This window comes from Ranitomeya imitator, chromosome 2, assembly GCF_032444005.1.
Source record: "Ranitomeya imitator isolate aRanImi1 chromosome 2, aRanImi1.pri, whole genome shotgun sequence".
In the NCBI taxonomy this organism is placed as follows: domain Eukaryota; kingdom Metazoa; phylum Chordata; class Amphibia; order Anura; family Dendrobatidae; genus Ranitomeya; species Ranitomeya imitator.
The window spans coordinates 785,720,530-785,741,509 of NC_091283.1; the positions used below are offsets into that span (position 1 = coordinate 785,720,530).

Genomic DNA, 20,980 nt, shown 5'->3' on the forward strand with positions numbered 1-20,980 from the left:
CTTTGGCTTAGGTGCCTCCTTCTGGGTATCCAAGTTCCACCAATGTCAGGTGGTCCTTGGTAGTGCTTTCAGGCACGGGTACCTCCTGCTTAGTAACCGGGTTCCAGTAACGTCAGCTGGTCCTTGGTAGTTCCATTGGCTCTTGGACATTCGGCTACCCATCCGGGTTCCAGTACCGTCAGCTGGTTCTCGGCAGTGTCTTTTGCTCTTGTACCTTCTGCTCCCCATCCTGGTTCCAGTAACGTCATCTGGTTCCGGGCAGAGCCTTTGGCTTAGGTGCCTCCTTCTGGGTATCCGAGTTCCGCCAACGTCAGGCGGTCCTTGGTAGTGCTTTTTAGCACGGGTACCTCCTGCTTAGTAACCGGGTTCCAGTAACGTCAGCTGGTCCTCGGTAGTTCCATAGGCTCTTGAACCTTCGGGTAGCCATCCGAGTTCCAGTTCCATCAGCTGGTTCTTGGCATTTTTTCAGCCTTCTTGTACCTTCTGCTACATTTCCAAGTTGAAGACCCTAACGTCGACAACCCGGAAGACCACCCCGATGACGACGACCCGGAAGACCACCCCGATGACGACGACGACGACGGCGGAGACGACGACGGCGGAGACGACGACGGCTGAGACGACGACGGCGGAGATGACGACACTGGAGACGACGACCCTGGAGACGACAACATGGAAGACCGAGAAGCAGAAGAACAAGAGGCTGCAGAACAAAGAGCAGAAGAACATTAAGCATAAGACTTAATATCAGAGCAAAAGATATTATCTAAATTATATGCAGAAGAAGACTAAGCAGTGTATGGGGGTGAGTCCGTTCCTCCTCGTGGTGCCCCTGGATAAAGCCTGATGCTGCAGGCCAAACTGAACGCGGACAAATGTAACTTTTGTGACTGGCAGAACGGAAGGTGTAATCTTCCAACTTTTATAGATAACAACTACGGGAATGCCTGTCACAAATGAGAATATGATGAAGAAGTAGAATAGGAAGAATAATAACAGTGGAATAAAAAGAATATGTAGAATAGGAAGAATAATAATAGTTGAAGAAAATGAATATGAAGAATGTAATAAAAAAAAAAAAATAGGTAGAAGATGAAGAAGAAGATGAATAAGGTGAAGAAGTTGATGTCAAAGATGCTGATGATGATGAAGATGAAAGTGTGGGAAAAGAAAAAAAAAAAAAGAAAAAAAAGAAGGGGAAGGGCGTGGAATAGTGAAACATCAATATCTGACAAAATAAAAAAAATTTACATACTCAATATCTTTTTCACTCCGAACGTCTTTAAAAAAAAACAAAAACATGCTATTCTATTTGATTGGACTAATCCTCATTGCCTTTAATGTCTCCGCCACCTCCCCCATACATCCTACATTATTCTTAGTTGTTTTCCTTCATGTAGAATGAACCTACAAGGAAAGAAAGGGTTTATTTTAATTCCGATATTTTGGTCCCATTGACTTGCATTGGGATCGGGTATCGGTATCGGCGATATCCGATATTTTTTGAATATCGGCCGATCCAAACCGATACCGATACTTTCCGATATCGGAAGGTATCGCTCAACACTAGTCGTAATCATGGTCATCTAAGCTATTGCAATGCCATGCCATGCACATAGGGTAAGCGACATAGCAAATCAGGGGAACTATACTACCTTTCTAATTGGATGTATTTACATAGTTACACAGGTAGAAGGTAGAAAAAAAGACCTAGGTCCATCAAGTTCAACCTTTCTCCGCCAATTGTTTTTTTTTGCTAACATTATTATTATTACTCACACTACATAATGGGATAGGATCTTGGAGATGGGAATAGCCCTTTAAGTCATACACCAAGTCATGTACAAGAAAGCCTTGGTCCTAGAAATGCCCTGACACACACAAGACAGCCCACTTTTGGGTAGGACTTAAATGAACCGTGCTTCTTTTCAGTTCAGGATAGCTTAAAATGTACTGGCGCTGAATTTGAAAAATTGGGACAGTCCAAGCAAGTTCGTGACTGTCGGCAGCCATGAGGTAATGTACAGTATGCAAGCCACACATACACATTATATGTTCTTTGATAAATCCCGCGAATGGCTCGGCGGACTACGGAGGGTGAGAATAGCAGGGTTTTTGTTTTTTCATTATTTTTAACATTACATTTTTTTTACTGTTGATGCCGCATAGGCAGCATCAATAGTAAAAAGTTGGGGACACACAGGGTTAATAGCAGCGGTTACGGAGTGCGTTACCCGCGGATTACCGGTAATCCGCTGCCTCGGAGTAACCCTTGACACTGCCCTGTCCTTTAAACCACACTTCAAAGCTCTCGCCACCTCCTGTCGACTCCAGCTCAAAAATATTTCCAGAATCCGTCCTTTCACTCTACCAAAATGCTTGTGCATGCCCTAATCATCTCCCGCCTCGGCTACTGCAACATCCTCCTCTGTGGCCTACCTTCTAACACTCTCACACCCCTCCAGTCCATCCTTAACTCTGCTGCCCGACTAATTAATATTTCTCCTCGCTACACTCCTGCTTCCCCTCTTTGCAAATCCCTTCACTGGCTCCCAATTTCCCAGCGTATCCAGTTTAAACTACTAACACTGACCTACAAAGCCATCCATAACCTTTCTTCTCCGTATATTTCCAAACTAATCTCTCAATATCTTCCCTCACGTAATCTCCTGTCTTCCCAAGACCTCCTTCTCTCCTCCATGCTTATTTGCTCATCACCCCTCCAAGACTTCCCCCGAATATCCCCCATCCTCTGGAATTCTGTGCCCCAACACGTCCGGTTATCCACCACATGTGGATCCTTCAAAAGAAACCTGAAAACTCATCTCTTCAAAGAAGCTTACAACCTGTAATGACCATACGGCCACCTCAACACCCGCGGAGCTACTGCAATCCCCGACCTACTGTCTCCTTCCCCACCATCCTGTAGAATGTAAGCCCGCAAGGGCAGGGTCCTCTTCCCTCTGTACCAGTCTGTCATTGTTAGTTTTGTTTACTGTAAGTGATATTTATATTTTGATGTAACCCCTTCTCATGTACAGCACCATGGAATTAATGGTGCTATATAAATAAATAATAACAATATATTCAGCCTCATTTGCAGATTGATTCAAATGCTGATTTTTCAGTAATAGAAGAAGGGACTGGACATACAAAGGTAAGACTGGACACATGTAAAGTTTGGGGGTTGAAATCCTGCTGGCAAATTCCCTCTAACCTTAACCTCTCCTCTAACAATGGACTTCTTACTCCATACTGCAGGCTGTCACATGAAAACCGTTTCTACCTGCTGACACTTATGGGGGGATGCTTTTACTTTGATCTTAAACTTTGTTGGTTATAGTTAATTTAGTGACAAACTGCATAATTTTTGGAGAAAGGGTGAACCTGATGGACCGAGGTCTTTTTTCAGCCTATGTACGGTTACTATATATGTACTTTATACACCTCCCTACTGTAGTCCATGAACAGTTGCAGGATCAGCCTACGCTATAGGCCACGGTTGATGACAATTTCTCATGTAACTGAAGCAGATATTTGTATAAATGCCATTTAGATGCAACTCTTCGGGGCCCCGGTGTAGCTGCACCGGCTGAACCAGTGGTATGTCCGCCCCTGACTTCAGGGTCATTTACTTTAGAAATAATATGCAATGGTAGCAGTGAATGAGGATCAAGACAGAAGTGCAAATTTTTCCATATATTTTTGTGGTAAAATTGGCCATAGACATTAGATGGTAGTTGTTGGCCTAACGGTCATTTGGCTGACAGCGATCCTTGCCAGCTGCTCAACCAAGCATCCATGTTATCCCAAAGGGCAGAGGAGGGAAAGCTACTGACAGCGGAGTCTGCACAACGATTGCTCTCAGCCAAACACTCCTGAGACTGAAATCAAACATCAGGCCTTGAAATTTTATCTGCCCTATAAAAATAAGATTGTCACTCAGTTTCATCAAAATTTGCTGCTTTAGCTGATTTTCATCCACCATACATAGGGCCTTAAGATTTTAATAGGGGGCACTTGTTTAGTTTAGATATAGTCTAGCCCAGAGGTTAGTAAGTGTGTACACCAATCTATATACCACTACTGTTCATCTTCATGGACAAGTAATAGTCACTCTGCCCATACAATGGTTAATTATACTCGCTCCCCAGTGCACCATCATCAGTGCTCAGTGTACTATAATGGTTACAATGGTTTATAAAAGCAATGCTGAAATGTTTACTTTGCTTTGCAAACAACCTCTGTGTATTTGAGCACCTGGGGGTATGCTCACTTTGCAGACGAGCGGCTGAACCTCCCTCACTCAGCTACGGCTCGTGTTCAAAATATTAATTTCCAAAAATATTTCTTGATTGATCTTTAATTAATCTCACAATAATTCCCTTAAGTTGATATTTGTATATTGGACTTTGTGTCTAAGCATCTTTTTTTTCCACAGGAACAAATGATATACACATTATAAAATACCTATTTGGAAAGGCGCGGATCTTTCTATTGCAGTCAAATGTATTATATGATCTCATATAAAACATAAGAGATCCGAAAAAAAAAAAACCCAGACACCAAACTCACGTGAAGCAAAGTCACAAGGTTGTGCGAGATTAGGAAAATATGACCAGGAACAGCGCCACCCTTGGCTATAGGCTGTATACGGTACTGCAGCTCTTCTCCATTCACTTGAGTGTGAAGTGCCGTACGCTACATGGGACCATAACACACACGGACAACAGTAGACCTTACAATGACCAACACGCTACTGCAGTGGTCAGCACCTTGTGTCACTATAGCTATTTGAGAAACTACACCCCCCCTGTAGCTATAGAGCATGCTGGGAGTTGTAGTTTCAGATCAGGCGGAGTGCTAGTTGATAATACCTGCTTTACAAGTTTCATGTTGCTGACAATGCAGATTTCATCTGTCACCTCTCCTGTTCTCAGAATAGAGACGAATGTGACCGGACCTGTCCATCAGCATCATCCAAATGGAAAACAGCTTTCCCATGTTTGGTGCTTTTTAATTGGACGAAGCTGATGGACGGGTCTGGTCACATGCTCCTCCATCAGCCGTAATTTTGTGGACAGGAAACCTATGAGGTCAGTGAGGACGGCAGAAGAAGAACCTGTAGTACTGTTTATAAAAATGTACTTATAATAATAATTATACTCTACAGTATAATGTAGAGACAGAGACCCCGATTCAAGCACCATGTCCCTTATTGGACAGTTTGCTGTAGTTTCGATAAAATTACAGTTCTATCAGCAGCAGATTATTATTAGTGGCAGCTTTATGTGTTCATTGTACATGGGCAGAAAGCAGCCAGTTTTGTGGTTATACAGAGGTCAGCATTTCAGAGAACTGCTAGATCTGCAGCAAATCAAACAGGGATTTTATCAAAACTACAGCAAGCAGCCATGCAAGAGACACATTGCTCAAGTCAGGGTATCTGGGATGTGGTGGCAAAAACATGGTGACATATTCTCTTTAAGTCCCAGTAGACATTAGATTTGCAGGACTAGAGCTCATTCAGGCATCTGTGTTTCACTTGCATGGTTCATCAGTGGTTTTCTTGGATAGAAGACTTAAAGGGACTCTGTCACCTGAATTTGAAGGGAACAATCTTCAGCCATGGAGGCGGTGTTTTCGGGTGTTTGATTCACCCTTTCCTTACCCGCTGGCTGCATGCTGGCTGCAATATTGGATTCAAGTTCATTCTCTGTCCTCAATAGTACACGCCTGCGCAAGGCAATCTTGCCTTGCGCAGGCGTGTACTACGGTGGACACAGCATAAACTTCAACCCAATACTGCGGCCAGCATGCAGCCAGCGGGTAAGGAAAGGGTGAATCAAACACCTGAAAACTCCGCCCATATGACCACAAACCTGTCCCGCCAAATTCAGGTGACAGGTTCCCTTTAACCATAGTAGTCTATGGGACTGTTCATATTTCATATCCACAAAAAAATACCAACACTAGACATATGTTTTTGATCACAGTGATAGATCGAATTCACCAGTTTACATCTATGGGTCCATAAAAAATGCAGACAGAACACGGATGGCAGAGAGAACACGTATGGCAGTCAGCACATGGATGGCAAACAGCACAGGGATGGCAGACAGCACAGGGATGGCAGACAACACACAAATGGCAGACAGAACACTTATGGCAGACAGCACAGGGATGGCAGACAGCACATGGATGGCAGACAGCACACGGATGGCAGAATGGCAGACAGCACATGGATGGCAGACAGCACATGGATGGCAGACAGCAGATGGATGGCAGAATGTCAGACAGCACACAGATGGCAGACAGCACACGGATGGCAGACAGCACATGGATGGCAGACAGCACACGGATGGCAGACAGCACACAGATGGCAGACAGCACACGGATGGCAGACTGCACAGGGATGGCAGACAGAACACAGATGGCAGACAGCACACGGATGGCAGACAGCACAGGGATGGCAGACAGCACAGGGATGGCAGACAGCACATGGATGGCAGACAGCACATGGGTGGCAGAATGGCAGACAGCACACGGATGGCAGACAGCACATGGATGGCAGACAGCACACGGATGGCAGACAGCACACGGATGGCAGACGGCACACGGATGGCAGACAGCACACAGATGGCAGACAGCACAGGGATGGTAGACAGCACACGGATAGCATCCTAGTTGTATCTTAGTGCTACGAGGTTGTCAATCTTTGCTAGAAACTTGAGAAAACACTATCTTTTTTACATATGAGAAAAACTGATGAAAAATCAATGGTATAAACTGACAAACTGTCGAAACACTGATGAAACCTGATCCAAAACACTGATGGAAATTGGACATCTGAATAATAATATTTTCTGTACAGCAGCAGCCATGACAAGATCACAGGTGGCAACAACTCCAAGCATCACATTATCATATAAGCATTGGTCAAAATAAAACCAATCTTGCAGCTATCTTCCTTCCTGATTGTCTCCTCGTCGATTATCGCACATCTGTCAACACAGCACTCACATTCATGTGACTATAAATTATGCAAATACGGCTCATTTACTGAAAACAAAAACAAATAACAAAAAGTTCTAAAGCTTCATAATACACTCTGTGATTCAACCGCTTTCTGTCAGTGAACTAAGTATTCTTGTTTACATTCGGATTGTAAATATGTCCCGACCACTTCTTGCCGACAGAAGCTTTAATAAAAGACTTATAAACATACAGCAGTTGTGGGATGTTACAGGTTTTACACCCGCTCAGTGACGACTCACATTTTATGCTAATTAATGGAGGTTTGTGGAGTATGTGTCACATGGAGAAGGCTGGGACTTTTTTGTGCTATGGCTAGGACCACATGACACATCTGGGCCCACCAGGAGAGCTATAGAAATTAGCATAGGACACCACAACATATAAACACACAAGAAAGAAAGGCGTAAAAAGGAAAACCAAAACCAAATAAAACCTTCCATATATCCAATACAATTCAACAAATAGTAGATATAGACGTCTCTTTCGCGTTTCAGGCGCAACAACTGGCTCTTAACCAGAAAAAAAGACAGATTGCAAAATACGGACAGATAATAATAATCTTTTTATTTATGTAGCGCCAACATATTCCGCAGCGCTTTACAGTTTGCACACATTATCATTGGGGCTCACAATCTAAATTCCCTATCAGTATGTCTTTGGAATGTGGGAGGAAACCGGAGAACAGGGAGAAAACCCACGCAAACACGGGGAGGACATACAGACTCCTTGCAGATGTTGTCCTTGGTGGGATTTGAACCCAGGACTCCAGCGCTGCGGATGTCTACAGCGCCTCACGGATCCTGTTGACTTATGGTGCATTCACACAAAGTTTTCAGGCATGGTTTTTGGAGCGGAGCCTCTACAAAATCTACATCAAAAAGTTTGCAAAGAACATTGGAAGCATTTTGTTTTAGGTGGTTTTCGACTTTTGTAGTTTTGCCATTCAGACTCCGGGTGGACACAAGTCTGATCTATTAGATGACGATCCCAATGACCCCTGATGGACCCAACTGACTCTAAATGAAGTCCATCAGGTACCATTGATGTGCTGCATCCACCTTGGATCCACTTTAATTAGGGATTTTCATTAGCAGCCAATGGCTAAACTATTATTATTGGAATCTTTCCTTTTACATAATGGAGCTTCCAGGAACTTCAAATTCACCATCATCATCCTGGAATGTAGGATAAAGCTGAACTCGTTCCCAAGACCCTGGGACATTCATTCCAATACACCTTCTATACAACTTTTCTCTTTTTCCAACCATTTGCACCCATATGTGTCTAATGGCTTGTTCAGATCAGATGAGCACTGTCCGTAGTTTTTCCAGATCAAACTCGTGCCCATGTTATTCTATCGGGCACATATCCAATTTTTTTCCTCGGACTGAGTAGTCCTAGAAAAAAAAAAGTCACAGCATGCACGAGTTGCATCCAAGTATTTGATGGCACTGGGCCATTCATTTCTATGGATCTGTGGGGAAAAAAAAAAATCGAACTGCACTCGGATGACATCCGAGAGCAATCCGATTTCTACTGACTTACAAAATGGAGAAGATGGGAGTTTTGTTTGTTTTTTTTATTCTCCATATCTGAGAAAATTGGATCCCACTCTATTTAAACTCTAATCAGAATGTGATTATAATAATAGGACGGATTCTGATTCTCTCGGGAAAAAAAAACGGTCGTGTGACCCCGGTCTAATACACACAAATTACAGCCCTACGACCCGCTGAACTTTTCTCCATTTTTATTCACCTTTCATGGCAAAATCTCAGCAGATGACAAAGGGTTACCGCGCAGAATGCACCTCCGGTTCCCAGTCGCACATTCCAGCGGTGACGCAGGACTAGAACCTTTATCTGCACTTTCACTGGAATTGTTTTTTCCATTACAGGTAAAGCAAAGTTCAGGAATCAGCTTCTCTCCCCCACCTTATTATACAGCCAGCTATTACCCTGTACAAAGACTGGTAATTAAAGCAATCTCCATCTTTCCATTCTGGTTTACAAGGATAAGTCAAAGCCACAGTTTCCATCCAGGAAGCCGCAGATGGACTCTGTATAACTGGCCAGAAACCGTCTAAAAATACCCAGCACATACACGTCTACTTATAAAGAACGGATCATCTTTCCGCCTCTCCCAATTTATTTTAAGAGCCTCTTTCTGCATTTTACACCCACCGGGAGGTCAATGCATATAAAGTTCAGAATCGAAATCTTACTTGGTAAAAGAAGAGCCATTCGAGCGGAGTTACAAGATGTTCCGTTTTTTTTTTTCTGCAGAAATTCCTTATAGTCCTTAAACGGTGAATTAAATTTAATCCAAAACAGCCCAGGAAAGAACCTAATTCCGCAGGGTCATGTTAACTTCTCCATGTGACAAGCAACATGTTCCAGACATTTCAGAGCCGCTCCAGCCGAAATAATCCACAAAGACCAAAGTCCCTTTACATTTCGTGTTACCATATAGAGTGACACAAACAAGTCGCCAACCACGAGAACAGACAGACAGCAATCACCCAAAGAGTGGCATATCATCTGCCCTGCACACATCCATGGAAAAGTGCTCCGGACTGGATACCAAAACTTCATGCAGGCAGAGAATGGTGAAATAATGAGCCCTTCACGTATTTGTATGTAAATAGGTATCTGCCAGGGGGTGTGGAGGCTTTTTTTTTTTCTCGTAATCTGAGCCTTAAAGGTACAGTCCCCTTTTCTGCAGCTGTAGACACTAGTCAGGGACATCTATAACCCAGTAGTTCAGAGAGTTTGTAGTGCTAATAATCTGCAACCAAGGTGGGCTATATTATATTCTATGGGGGGCTGCATTATATTCTATGGGGCAGGGCTGTGTTATACTATATGAGGTGGGCTATATTATATTCTATGGGGGGCTGCATTATATTCTATAGGGGGCTGCATTATATTCTATGGGGCAGGGCTATGTTATACTATATGAGGTGGGCTATATTATATTCTATGGGGGGCTGCATTATATTCTATGGGGCAGGGCTATGTTATACTATATGAGGTGGGCTATATTATATTCTATGGGGGGCTATATTATATTCTATGGGGGGCTGCATTATATTCTATGGGGCAGGGCTATGTTATACTATATGAGGTGGGCTATATTATATTCTATGGGGGGCTGCATTATATTCTATAGGGGGCTGCATTATATTCTATGGGGGAGGGTTGTGTTATAATAATAATAATAATCTTTATTTTTATATAGCGCTAACATATTCCGCAGCGCTTTACAGGTTGCACACATTATCATCGCTGTCCCCGCTAGGGGCTCACAATCTAGATTCCCTATTACTATGTCTTTAGAATGTGGGAGGAAACCGGAGTACCCGGAGGAAACCCACGCAAACACGGGGAGAACATACAAACTCTTTGCAGATGTTGTCCTGGGTGGGATTAGAACCCAGGACCCCAGCGCTGCAAGGCTGCAGTGCACTATATGAGGTGGGCTATATTATATTCTATGGGGGGCTGCATTATAGTCTATGGGGGAGGGCTGTGTTATACTATATGAGGTGGGCTATATTATATTCTATGGGGGGCTGCATTATATTCTATGGGGGAGGGCTGTGCTATACTATATGAGGTGGGCTATATTATATTCTATGGGGGGCTGCATTCTATTCTATGGGGGAGGGCTGTGTTATACTATATGAGGTGGGCTATATTATATTCTATGGGGGGCTGCATTATATTCTATAGGGGGTTACATTATATTCTATGGGGGAGGGTTGTGTTATACTATATGAGGTGGGCTATATTATATTCTATGGGGGGCTGCATTATATTCTATATGGGGGTTACATTATATTCTATGGGGGAGGGTTGTGTTATACTTTATGAGGGGGCTGCATTATATTCTATGGGGGGGAATTATACTCTATGAGGGGGCTACATTATATTCTATGAGGTGGGATGCATTATATTCTATGAGGGGGGCTACCCCAACCCCTGCTATATCATTAAAACCTGTACTACCTTATATTATACCCTGATATTAGCGTGTTTTACAGCACAATCAGTAGTCTTGTATTTATTTCTATGTAGCTACATAGTGGGCCCAAAGAATGATTTTCTCTGGTGGGCCCAAGGAGCTCCAGTCCGACGCTGGCAACCATACTGTATAAAGTATACAACGTTACAGTAATTCTCTGTCATTTCAAGCTAGTTTACCATTTACCAACTAATAAAACAATCTTATATACAGATATAGATACAGTAGATAGATAGACAGATAGATGTTATTGAGATATATAATCAGTGCAGCTTACTGTACATGTACTTAGCTCATAATTAAATAAGAGAAAAAATGGATTGGGTTCCCTTTAATTTTCTTAACCAGCTGTGGGAAAGGCAACAGCTGGGGGATGATGTTTATAGTCTGGGAAGGGGGTTAATAAACACATAGTTTCCCTGGCTATTAATATCAGCTCCTAGCTGTCTACTTAGCCTTTACTGGTTAATGACAAGGTGTGACCCCCCCTAAAAAAAAAAAATGAAGCTCCATGCTTATTACCCCCTTCCCAGATTATAAATATCATCCCTCAGCTGTTGGCCTTCCCTCAGCTGGTTAAGAATAATATGGGGGTCACTACGCAGTTTTTTAAAATTCTATATATCTCTTTTTTTGTACTCTGACGGTTCACGCTGTGAATTTACTGTCCTTCCTACATATATCCCTTTAAAAAAATTAATATTTATCAATATCGTTTGTCCCCTTTTGAGTATATTTACTTTTGAATTTACTGTACTTGGCTGATGAAATGTTTCCTATGAGATGGGTGTGTAAAAACCGTGTGGCGTGCGATTTTTTTTCTTGCACCCTTTGACTTCCATTATCGAGTCTCATCCGATATGCACGGCCATTTGCAGCATGCTGCGATTTTATTTTTTTTCTCAGTCTGATTAGAGCTGAGAAAAAAATAGCAGATGAATACATAATCACTGACTAACATTAGTTAAGAGTGCAATCCGTTTTTTTTATCGGATTGTACTAGTCCGTTTTAAATGTAGATACAGCGCTAGCAAAAATTAAGAGACCACTGCAAAATGTTCAGTTTGTCTGATTTTTCTCTTTGTAGGTATATTTTTGAGTAAAATGTAAATTGTTCTTTTATTCTATAAACTACTGACAACATGTCTTCGAATTTCCAAGCAATAATTTTTGTATTTTCTTTTCTGACAAAGAAAAATGGTCAAAATTAAAAAAACTGCTTTCAAATAATGCAAAAAAACAAGTTCATAATCATCTAGAAACAACAATACTAATGTTTTAACTCACGAAGAGTTGAGAAATCAATATTTTGTGGAATAACCATGATATTTAATCACAGCTTTCATGCATCTTGGCATGCTTTCCACCAGTCTTTCACTCTGCTTCTGGCGCAAGAATTTAAGCAGTTCTTCTTCTTTGTTTGGTGGCTTGTGACTATCCATCATCCTCTTGATTACATTCCAGAGGTTTTCAGTGGGGTTCAGGTCTGGAGATTGGGCTGCCCATAACAGGGTTTTGATGTGGTGGTCTCTTAATTTTTGCCAGAGCTGTAAGTATGAGCCCTAAACAAATAATATCCCGAGCCCCACGGGTATCAGGAGTGGAACAATCAGAGGAAAAGTATAATAGAAACGCGTCACCACTTTTGCAGTTATCACCCACTCCTGGTTTTGACTTTTCAATGCTGATGTAAAATGCTGACTGAATACTGAACGTGGCCTCAAAGTTAAAGGGAACCTGTCACCTCATTTTGGCCCTATAAACTGCAGCCACCACCATTAGGGGCTTATCTACAGCACTCTGTTATGCTGTAGATAAGCCCCCCCCCCCCCCCCCCGATGTAACCAGAAAGATAAGAAAAACAAGTTAGATTATACTCACCCAGGGGCGGTCCCGGTGCGGTTGGGTCCGTTGGACAACGCAGGTCCGGGTCCGGTGCCTCCCATCTTCATGCGATACGTCCTTCTGTCGTGGCCCATGCGCAGGCGTAATTCTCTGTCCTGTTGAGGGCAGAGCAAAGTACTCCAGTGCGCGGGCGCCGGGAAAGGTCAGAGAGGCCCAGCACCTGCGCACTGCAGTACTTTACGCTGCCCTCAACAGGGCAAATCAGTACGCCTGCGCCAGAGCCGCAACAGAAGCAAGGAGGATGACGACATAGTATGAAGATGGGAAGTGCCGTACCCAGACCTGCGACGCCCATCGAACCCGAACCGCACAGGACTGCCCCTGGGTGAGTATAATCTAACTTGTTTTTCTTATCTTTCAGGTTACATAGGGGGCTTATCTACAGCATTACAGAATGCTGTACATAAGCCCCTGATGGCAGTGGCCGCAGTTTATAGGGCCTAAATGAGGTGACAGATTCCCTTTAAACATAAACGGTTGAAAACATGAAGCCAGCGACTGATACATGTTGCGTGTGGATTGGGCAGCATGTAACAGCTGTCAGGTTCCGTTTACAGGGTTTGTCCAGCCTTAGGCTACAAACATGCAGTCACTCTATGTGACTGCAGACTTGTGAATCCTTACGTAGCGCACACTGCGTGCTGTAAGGATTCTCCAGTGTCGGCGCCGGGAGCAAGGAGCGCATGATCACAAGTATATGATTTGTATTCATGCGGTTACATGCTGACTAGATGGTTGCAGTCTCGCTCAATGCAAATGCATTGAGCAAGACCAGATACAGTCTAGTCAGAATGTGGCTGGAAGAACGCATGCTAGAGGTCACATCACCGCCTGGAGTCGAAGAATCCTCATAGCTCGCTACTTGTAGCACTGCAAAAAAAAAAAAATACGTTCCAGCCTATCAAAATCTCTGAACTATAAAATGCCTGATTAAGAGATGCTAGATGTGATTGATTTGTTGTAATTTTTTTCTTCTGAGCTGTGTGCTTTTCACCAGGTACAAGACAAAGATCAGCCTGGTCTGATCTAGGTCTAATAATATCAAAAGGTAAATAATATAAACATTTCTAAGGTGATCGACTATGAAGTGGTGCGAGCATGAAAATGAAGCTGCAAACAATCTGTATTACTTCGTCCATTGATAATTTGTCTTAGTGGGGGAGGGGTGCTTTTTATAGAAATTGTTCCCAAAAATGTTATTTGAACTATTTTTAATCTAAACTACATTATGATCTCAGACGTAAAAACCCTACATGGAGCGTTCCTATTGTTTCCTTGTGAACAACACAGAACGCAGACACTTTTATCCTAATTTAAATCAATAGGGAATGCTGGTTACTAAACCGCAGCGGGGCTTAAATTCTACAGATTTATGTATAATTATATTTATGTAAAAGTTTACTGGAGGAAAATGATTAACCATCCATGTGCTGTCCATTATTCACAGAATAGTTGCTTGGGAATCGGACATCTGATTTTTTTTTGCGCACAAGAAAGAAGAATGACGCATGATTGGTATAAAATAGACACAAGGATCACAAACAGATGAAGATCGGATCACACTTGTTAAAGTCCCTTTTGTTCTGAAAGCAAAACAGACGTGGATATCTAATAGCTTAAAGGGGTTGTGCAGTCAAAACTAGCGATGAGCGAATATACTCGTTACTCGAGATTTCTCGAGCACGCTCGGGGGTCCTCCGAGTATTTTTTAGTGCTCGGAGATTTCGTTTTTCTTGCCGCAGCTGAATGATTTACATCTGTTAGCCAGCATAAGTACATGTGGGGGTTGCCTGGTTGCTAGGGAAACTCGGTGAATACCCGAGCATGATCAGAAAACCCCGAGTAACGAGCATACTCACTCATCACAAGTGTCCAATGCAATTCTATTGGGAAAATCTGCATATAAAACTCAACATACAAGAGAAAACGACTTGTGGATTTCAAAAACTCACCACAGGTCAGATTTCTATAAATCCCATCCACTTCAATGAACTTTAGTACGCTGTGCTGTTTGTGCACTGAAAATACGCTGCGTCAAAAACTCACCAATACCTCATCATGGGAACTTAACCCTAATATGGATAATGCTCTCAGGTGTCTTCCTTTTATTGGAGTTCTTTGCATCCCATCGTTATGTTCCCAGCAGTGTTTCCTGTTCTCATACTGTGCTTTTCTGTCTCACATCTGTATTACTTCCATGTTACTATCTAGGTCTCTTCTACAAGCCCTTTGTATATGAAATGGGAAAAAACAAAAGAGGCCAAAGCACTGAGGCATGTGTTAATTACACTAAATTGGGACACACTTTCCCATGAATAATGTCACCGGAGGCGGTAATGGTAAGTGAGGACACAGTAGACTAATCAGGAGCAGAGTGGGCAATCCTACAACTAATCTGAAAGTACAGCTTCATTCCTGCACACTTAGGCCGCCGTCACACATGCGAGTTTTACGGACGTAAGAGCGCAGAATCTACGTCCGTAAAACTCGCAAAAAATACGGCACAATTATTCTCTATGCCCCTGCTCCTATTTGCCGTATTTTACTGATCAGTATTATACGGCTTTCTACGGCCGTACAAAATCGCAGCATGCTGCGTTTGTCACCGTACTGCGCAAGAAATACGCCAATGAAAGTCTATGGAAGCGTGAAAAATACGGATTACACACGGACAATCAGTGTGACTTGCGAGAAATACGCAGCGCTGTTAGAGAGAAAAGCCGGTAATTCAGTGCGGTGTACAGTAAAATCACACTGACAGCTTACAGTAGAATAGGTAGAATAAATGTGTACACATAGAATAGGTATATATATATATATGTCAGTGAGACACATATATGTATATATATTAATATTTATTCCAGCGCTAGACAGCTTGAAAGCCGGTAATTCAATTACCGGCTTTTTCCTTCTCCTTCCTAAAACCCGACATGATTTGAGACATGGTTTACATACAGTAAACCATGTCTTCTCTCCATTTTTTTTGCAGATTCCACACTACTAATGTCAGTAGTGTGTATCTGCAAAATTTGGCCGTTCTAGCTCTTAAAATAAAGGGTTAAATGGCGGAAAAAATTGGCGTGGGCTCCCGCGCAATTTTCTCCGCCAGAGTAGTAAAGCCAGTGACTGAGGGCAGATATTAATAGCCTGGAGAGGGTCCACGGTTATTGGCCCCCCCTGGCTAAAAATATCTGCCCCCAGCCACCCCAGAAAAGGCACATCTGGAAGATGCGCCTATTCTGGCACTTGGCCACTCTCTTCCCATTCCCGTGTAGCGGTGGGATATGGGGTAATGAAGGGTTAATGCCACCTTGCTATTGTAAGGTGACATTAAGCCTAATTAATAATGGAGAGGCGTCAATTATGACACCTATCCATTATTAATCCAATACTAGTAAAGGGTTAAATAAAACACAAACACATTTGTTAAAATTATTTTAATGAAATAAAAACAATGGTTGTTGCAGTATTTTATTCAACGCCCAATCCAGTCACTGAAGACCCTCGTTCTGTGAGTAAAAAAACATAATAAACCAACAATATACTTACCCTCCGCAGATCTGTAACGTCCAACGATGTAAATCCTTCTGAAGGGGTTAAAACATTTTGCAGCAAGGAGCTGTGCTAATGCAGGCTGCTCCTCGCTGCAAAACCCCAGGGAATGAGGCTAAAAATAGATCAATGATCTATAATTAGCTTCATTTGCGGTGAGGCGCCCTCTGCTGGCTGTTCATAGATCGTGGGAAATTACCTAGAAAGCCAGGGAGCCAGGGAGCTTTCTAGGTAATTTCCCACGATCTATGAACAGCCAGCAGAGGGCGCCTCACCGCAAATGAAGCTAAATATAGATCATTGATCTATTTTTAGCCTCATTCGCCGGGGTTTTGCAGCGAGGAGCAGCCTGCATTAGCACAGCTCCTTGCTGCAAAATGTTTTAACCCCTTCAGAAGGATTTACATCGTTGGACGTTACAGATCTGCGGAGGGTAAGTATATTGTTGGTTTATTATGTTTTTTTACTCACAGAACGAGGGTCTTCAGTGACTGGATTGGGCGTTGAATAAAATACTGCAACAACCATTGTTTTTATTTCATTAAAATAATTTTAACAAATGTGTTTGTGTTTTATTTAACCCTTTACTAGTATTGGATTAATAATGGATAGGTGTCATAATTGACGCCTCTCCATTATTAATTAGGCTTAATGTCACCTTACAATAGCAAGGTGGCATTAACCCTTCATTACCCCATATCCCACCGCTACACGGGAATGGGAAGAGAGTGGCCAAGTGCCAGAATAGGCGCATCTTCCAGATGTGCCTTTTCTGGGGTGGCTGGGGGCAGATATTTTTAGCCAGGGGGGGGCCAATAACCGTGGACCCTCTCCAGGCTATTAATATCTGCCCTCAGTCACTGGCTTTACTACTCTGGCGGAGAAAATTGCGCGGGAGCCCACGCCAATTTTTTCCGCCATTTAACCCTTTATTTTAAGAGCTAGAACGGCCAAATTTTGCAGATACACACTACTGACATTAGTAGTGTGGAATCTGCAAAAAAAATGGAGAGAAGACATGGTTTACTGTATGTAAACCATGTCTCAAATCATGTCGGGTTTTAGGAAGGAGAAGGAAAAAGCCGGTAATTGAATTACCGGCTTTCAAGCTGTCTAGCGCTGGAATAAATATTAATATATATACATATATGTGTCTCACTGACATATATATATATATATACCTATTCTATGTGTACACATTTATTCTACCTATTCTACTGTAAGCTGTCAGTGTGATTTTACTGTACACCGCACTGAATTACCGGCTTTTCTCTCTAATATATGTGTCTACTGACATATATATATATATATATATATATATATATATATATATATATATATATATATATATAGACAGTATATATATATTTTCTTTTCTTTTTGGGACACATGGATCACTTCTATAGCGGTATGTTGGTTTTGCTAGCCTGCGAGAAAACCACGCAGTACGGATGCCATACGGATTACATACGGAGGATGCCATGCGCAAAAAACGCTGACACACCCTGCCTACGGAGGAGCTACGGACCACTTTTTTCGGGACTTTTCAGCGTATTACGGCCGTAATATACGGACCGTATTGTTTTACGCTGTGTGTGACGCCGGCCTTATTGTTGAGTTTATTGTCAAGAAATCCCCACAAAAATACTACAAGTTAAATGTTTTGTTCTCATCCTTTTAACCACATTTTTATTTGTTTTTAGAGTTTATGTTACTTTTTTATTTTAGCTCTTCTACAAATCATTTAATTAATCGATCATTTAACTCAAAGATTTCTCTTAGTATGTGCAAACCCCCCCCACTAAAATTGCAATACACTTTAATCCAAGCATTTTTATAAGCAACATAAAATACATACGCAGGTTCATTGGAAAAAAAAAAGTACCAGGAATGAGCTTGCCACATTTGCAAATTATTCTAAAGTCACGAAAAAAATACGCTACAAAAGTGAAAAATACATGTTACAAAAAGTAACGTACTAATTGTAAGGTATTTTCTATTTTCCTACTGATTTACAGATAACGCGATGCGGTTTCCGCATTTTGACGAAGAAAACCATCAACAAATAAAAAGTAATGCTCCATATGAAACGCAAGAGAAGATATCCATTCATTTTCTATAGAAGCTCTTTCCATTTAGGTTGACAAGACAGCCTAGTTTAGGCCAACTGTGGGAACTGAAGAAGGGTTTGGCCTACAGTCTATTGTGTATGGGGGGCCTGGACGATTTACTGTCAGGACAAATATTGATCTGGAATGTCTGATTTCAGAGTGTCTCTCGGAGATGAGCCGCCCCCAGACATGTCTCTCATAGAGCTATAAAGGCACAGATGATTGGCCTCAGGGAGACCAAAACATCCAACACTGCAGAGACACCATCACGTGTTTCTCAACGCAGTGATTCCAGAACACTGCCCCCATCCCTTATGGGAAATATGCAGATGCATGTAAAGAAGCTGCGGAGACACCATCACGTGTTTCTCGACGCAAGCAGTGAATAGCCAGGCCTTTCCCCGGGAAGGAACAACAAAAAACCCCGAAACAGCTGTCTGTGGATGGATACCATGCTTGGCATAGGTGGCTTTCCTTCATAGGATGCTGCCCTTCCCGTGGTTGTTCCTTCCCGGGGAAAGGCCTGGCTATTCACTGCTTGCGTCGAGAAACACGTGATGGTGTCTCCGCAGCTTCTTTACATGTCTCTCACAGAGAACACAGGAGCTCTCGACCGAACGAGCACTCTTATGGTTGATGACTACCGGCCAAACAATGTCTTTTTGTAACCAGAATACCCCAGAGAGGTGTACTGATCTTCCCCAATAAAGGATTGGGAATGTTAGATTTAATATGTCCTATGCTTTGTTCCTACAAGACTGAAGACATCGCAAGAGATCTCTGGCAAAGTCATGTGCTTGTCTCTCCATTGCCAAGCAAGATACTAAAAAGTATAAAATTCAGTCAGGACACCAACCATCTACAACAACAAAATATTTTAATCCATATAAAGGATTAAAATTGTCTCTCATTGCTCCAAATTGCATGTCCTGGATTGACTTTTCTTTTGCTGTTAATACCAGATTTTAGCCTCATTCTATAAGCTAAGGCTCATTCAGACAAAATAATAATTGGTGAAACTAGGAACGATCACTCCACCCTGATGAGTCCATGTAAATATGCGGGCAATTACCCAACGAATGAACAAAACGCACAGGGAATGTGCTGCCCTCAATATGATGCTGTTTGGGGACAGAATTAATGTATTAAAGTAGATTCCACAATACAAACCGTACTCATTATAAAATACATCTCTCAAACCTGATGGGGCTGGTATATGTACTTTGATAATCCATGTCAAAATGGCTGTATAATCCTCATATTAAAAGGAATCTAAATGTATTCACCCAGCCTGACAGCTGCAGCTTGTACTGAATAATGTGAGACCTGATCAGCAGGGAGGAGGGACACTGAGGGATTGTCAATCATGCTAGGTGGGCGGATATTGAGTTTAATTGTTCACGTAAGATTATACGTCCATAATGACATGGATAGATACAGCATTATTATCAGATCTAAGAGACTGATGTATTTAGTCATACTGTATAAGCACCTTGCATTGTGAAATCTGGTGACACATCTACTTTAAACACTCATTCTGTACCCATCGGGTTTTTGTTGGCCAATGTAAACAAGTGCTGGAATCATGTATATAGTTGATCAACGCTGGTTAACTAATGACATATCCAACATACAATCACAGTTTAGATAAGCTGCCTTGTAGTGCCATTAAGGCATTAATTGCATTGAATACTCAGAACTTCTATATGAGCATTTGTATAGAAAAGTATATAAAAAAAAATGTACAGTGTGTTTCAGGTGTGCATTAAAATACATCCACAAAAAAAGAAGCTTCCAAACACTCACATGGGCGGTCCAGAATTGTGTAAAGGCATAGTAATGTTAGTGTATGTAAACTTTTGACTTTGCAGTAAGTAATAAAAATGCCTTAAAACATTCTCTCTCTCATTATTCTGGCATTTGACAAATATTAATAATTATGGTAATCCTAATTGGCCTAAAACGGGAAAAGATTTATTCTGATTTCATGTCAGATATTGAGAAAAACATGCAGATGTGTCTTTTTATATAGTGTATGGAAACTTCTGGTTTCAGCTGTATCACAGGGTATGTGCACACGCTGCGGATTTTGCTGCGGATCCGCAGCAGATTGGCCGCTGCAGATTTGCAGCAGTTTTCCATGCGTTTACAGTACCATGTAAACCTATGGAAAACAAAATCCGCAGTGCACATGCATGTCAATTCTTTGTGCGGATTCCGCAGCGGTTTACACCTGCTGCATAATAGGAATCCGCAGGTGTAAAACCGCAGGTGAAATCCGCACAAAAAAACGCAAAAAAAAAAACGCGGTAATTCAGTGCAAATTACCTGCGGATTTACCAAAATCA

At 42.1% G+C, this 20,980-nt stretch overlaps 1 protein-coding gene across 36 annotated transcripts in view; it reads right to left on the reverse strand.

Annotated features, from left to right (window-relative positions):
- ANK3 (ankyrin 3) overlaps window positions 1–20,980 on the reverse strand; it is an 853,965-nt gene that overhangs the window by 155,601 nt on the left and 677,384 nt on the right. For 2 of the 36 annotated variants that reach the window (XM_069753588.1, XM_069753610.1), the window contains exon 1: window positions 9,263–9,645. The exons of the other annotated variants lie outside the window; for them this stretch is intronic. In XM_069753588.1, the coding sequence (XP_069609689.1) occupies window positions 9,263–9,281 (19 nt within the window). In that variant the 5' untranslated portion in view covers window positions 9,282–9,645. Of the gene's footprint in view, window positions 1–9,262; window positions 9,646–20,980 lie in introns of those variants that run through there. 36 annotated transcript variants of the gene reach the window in all.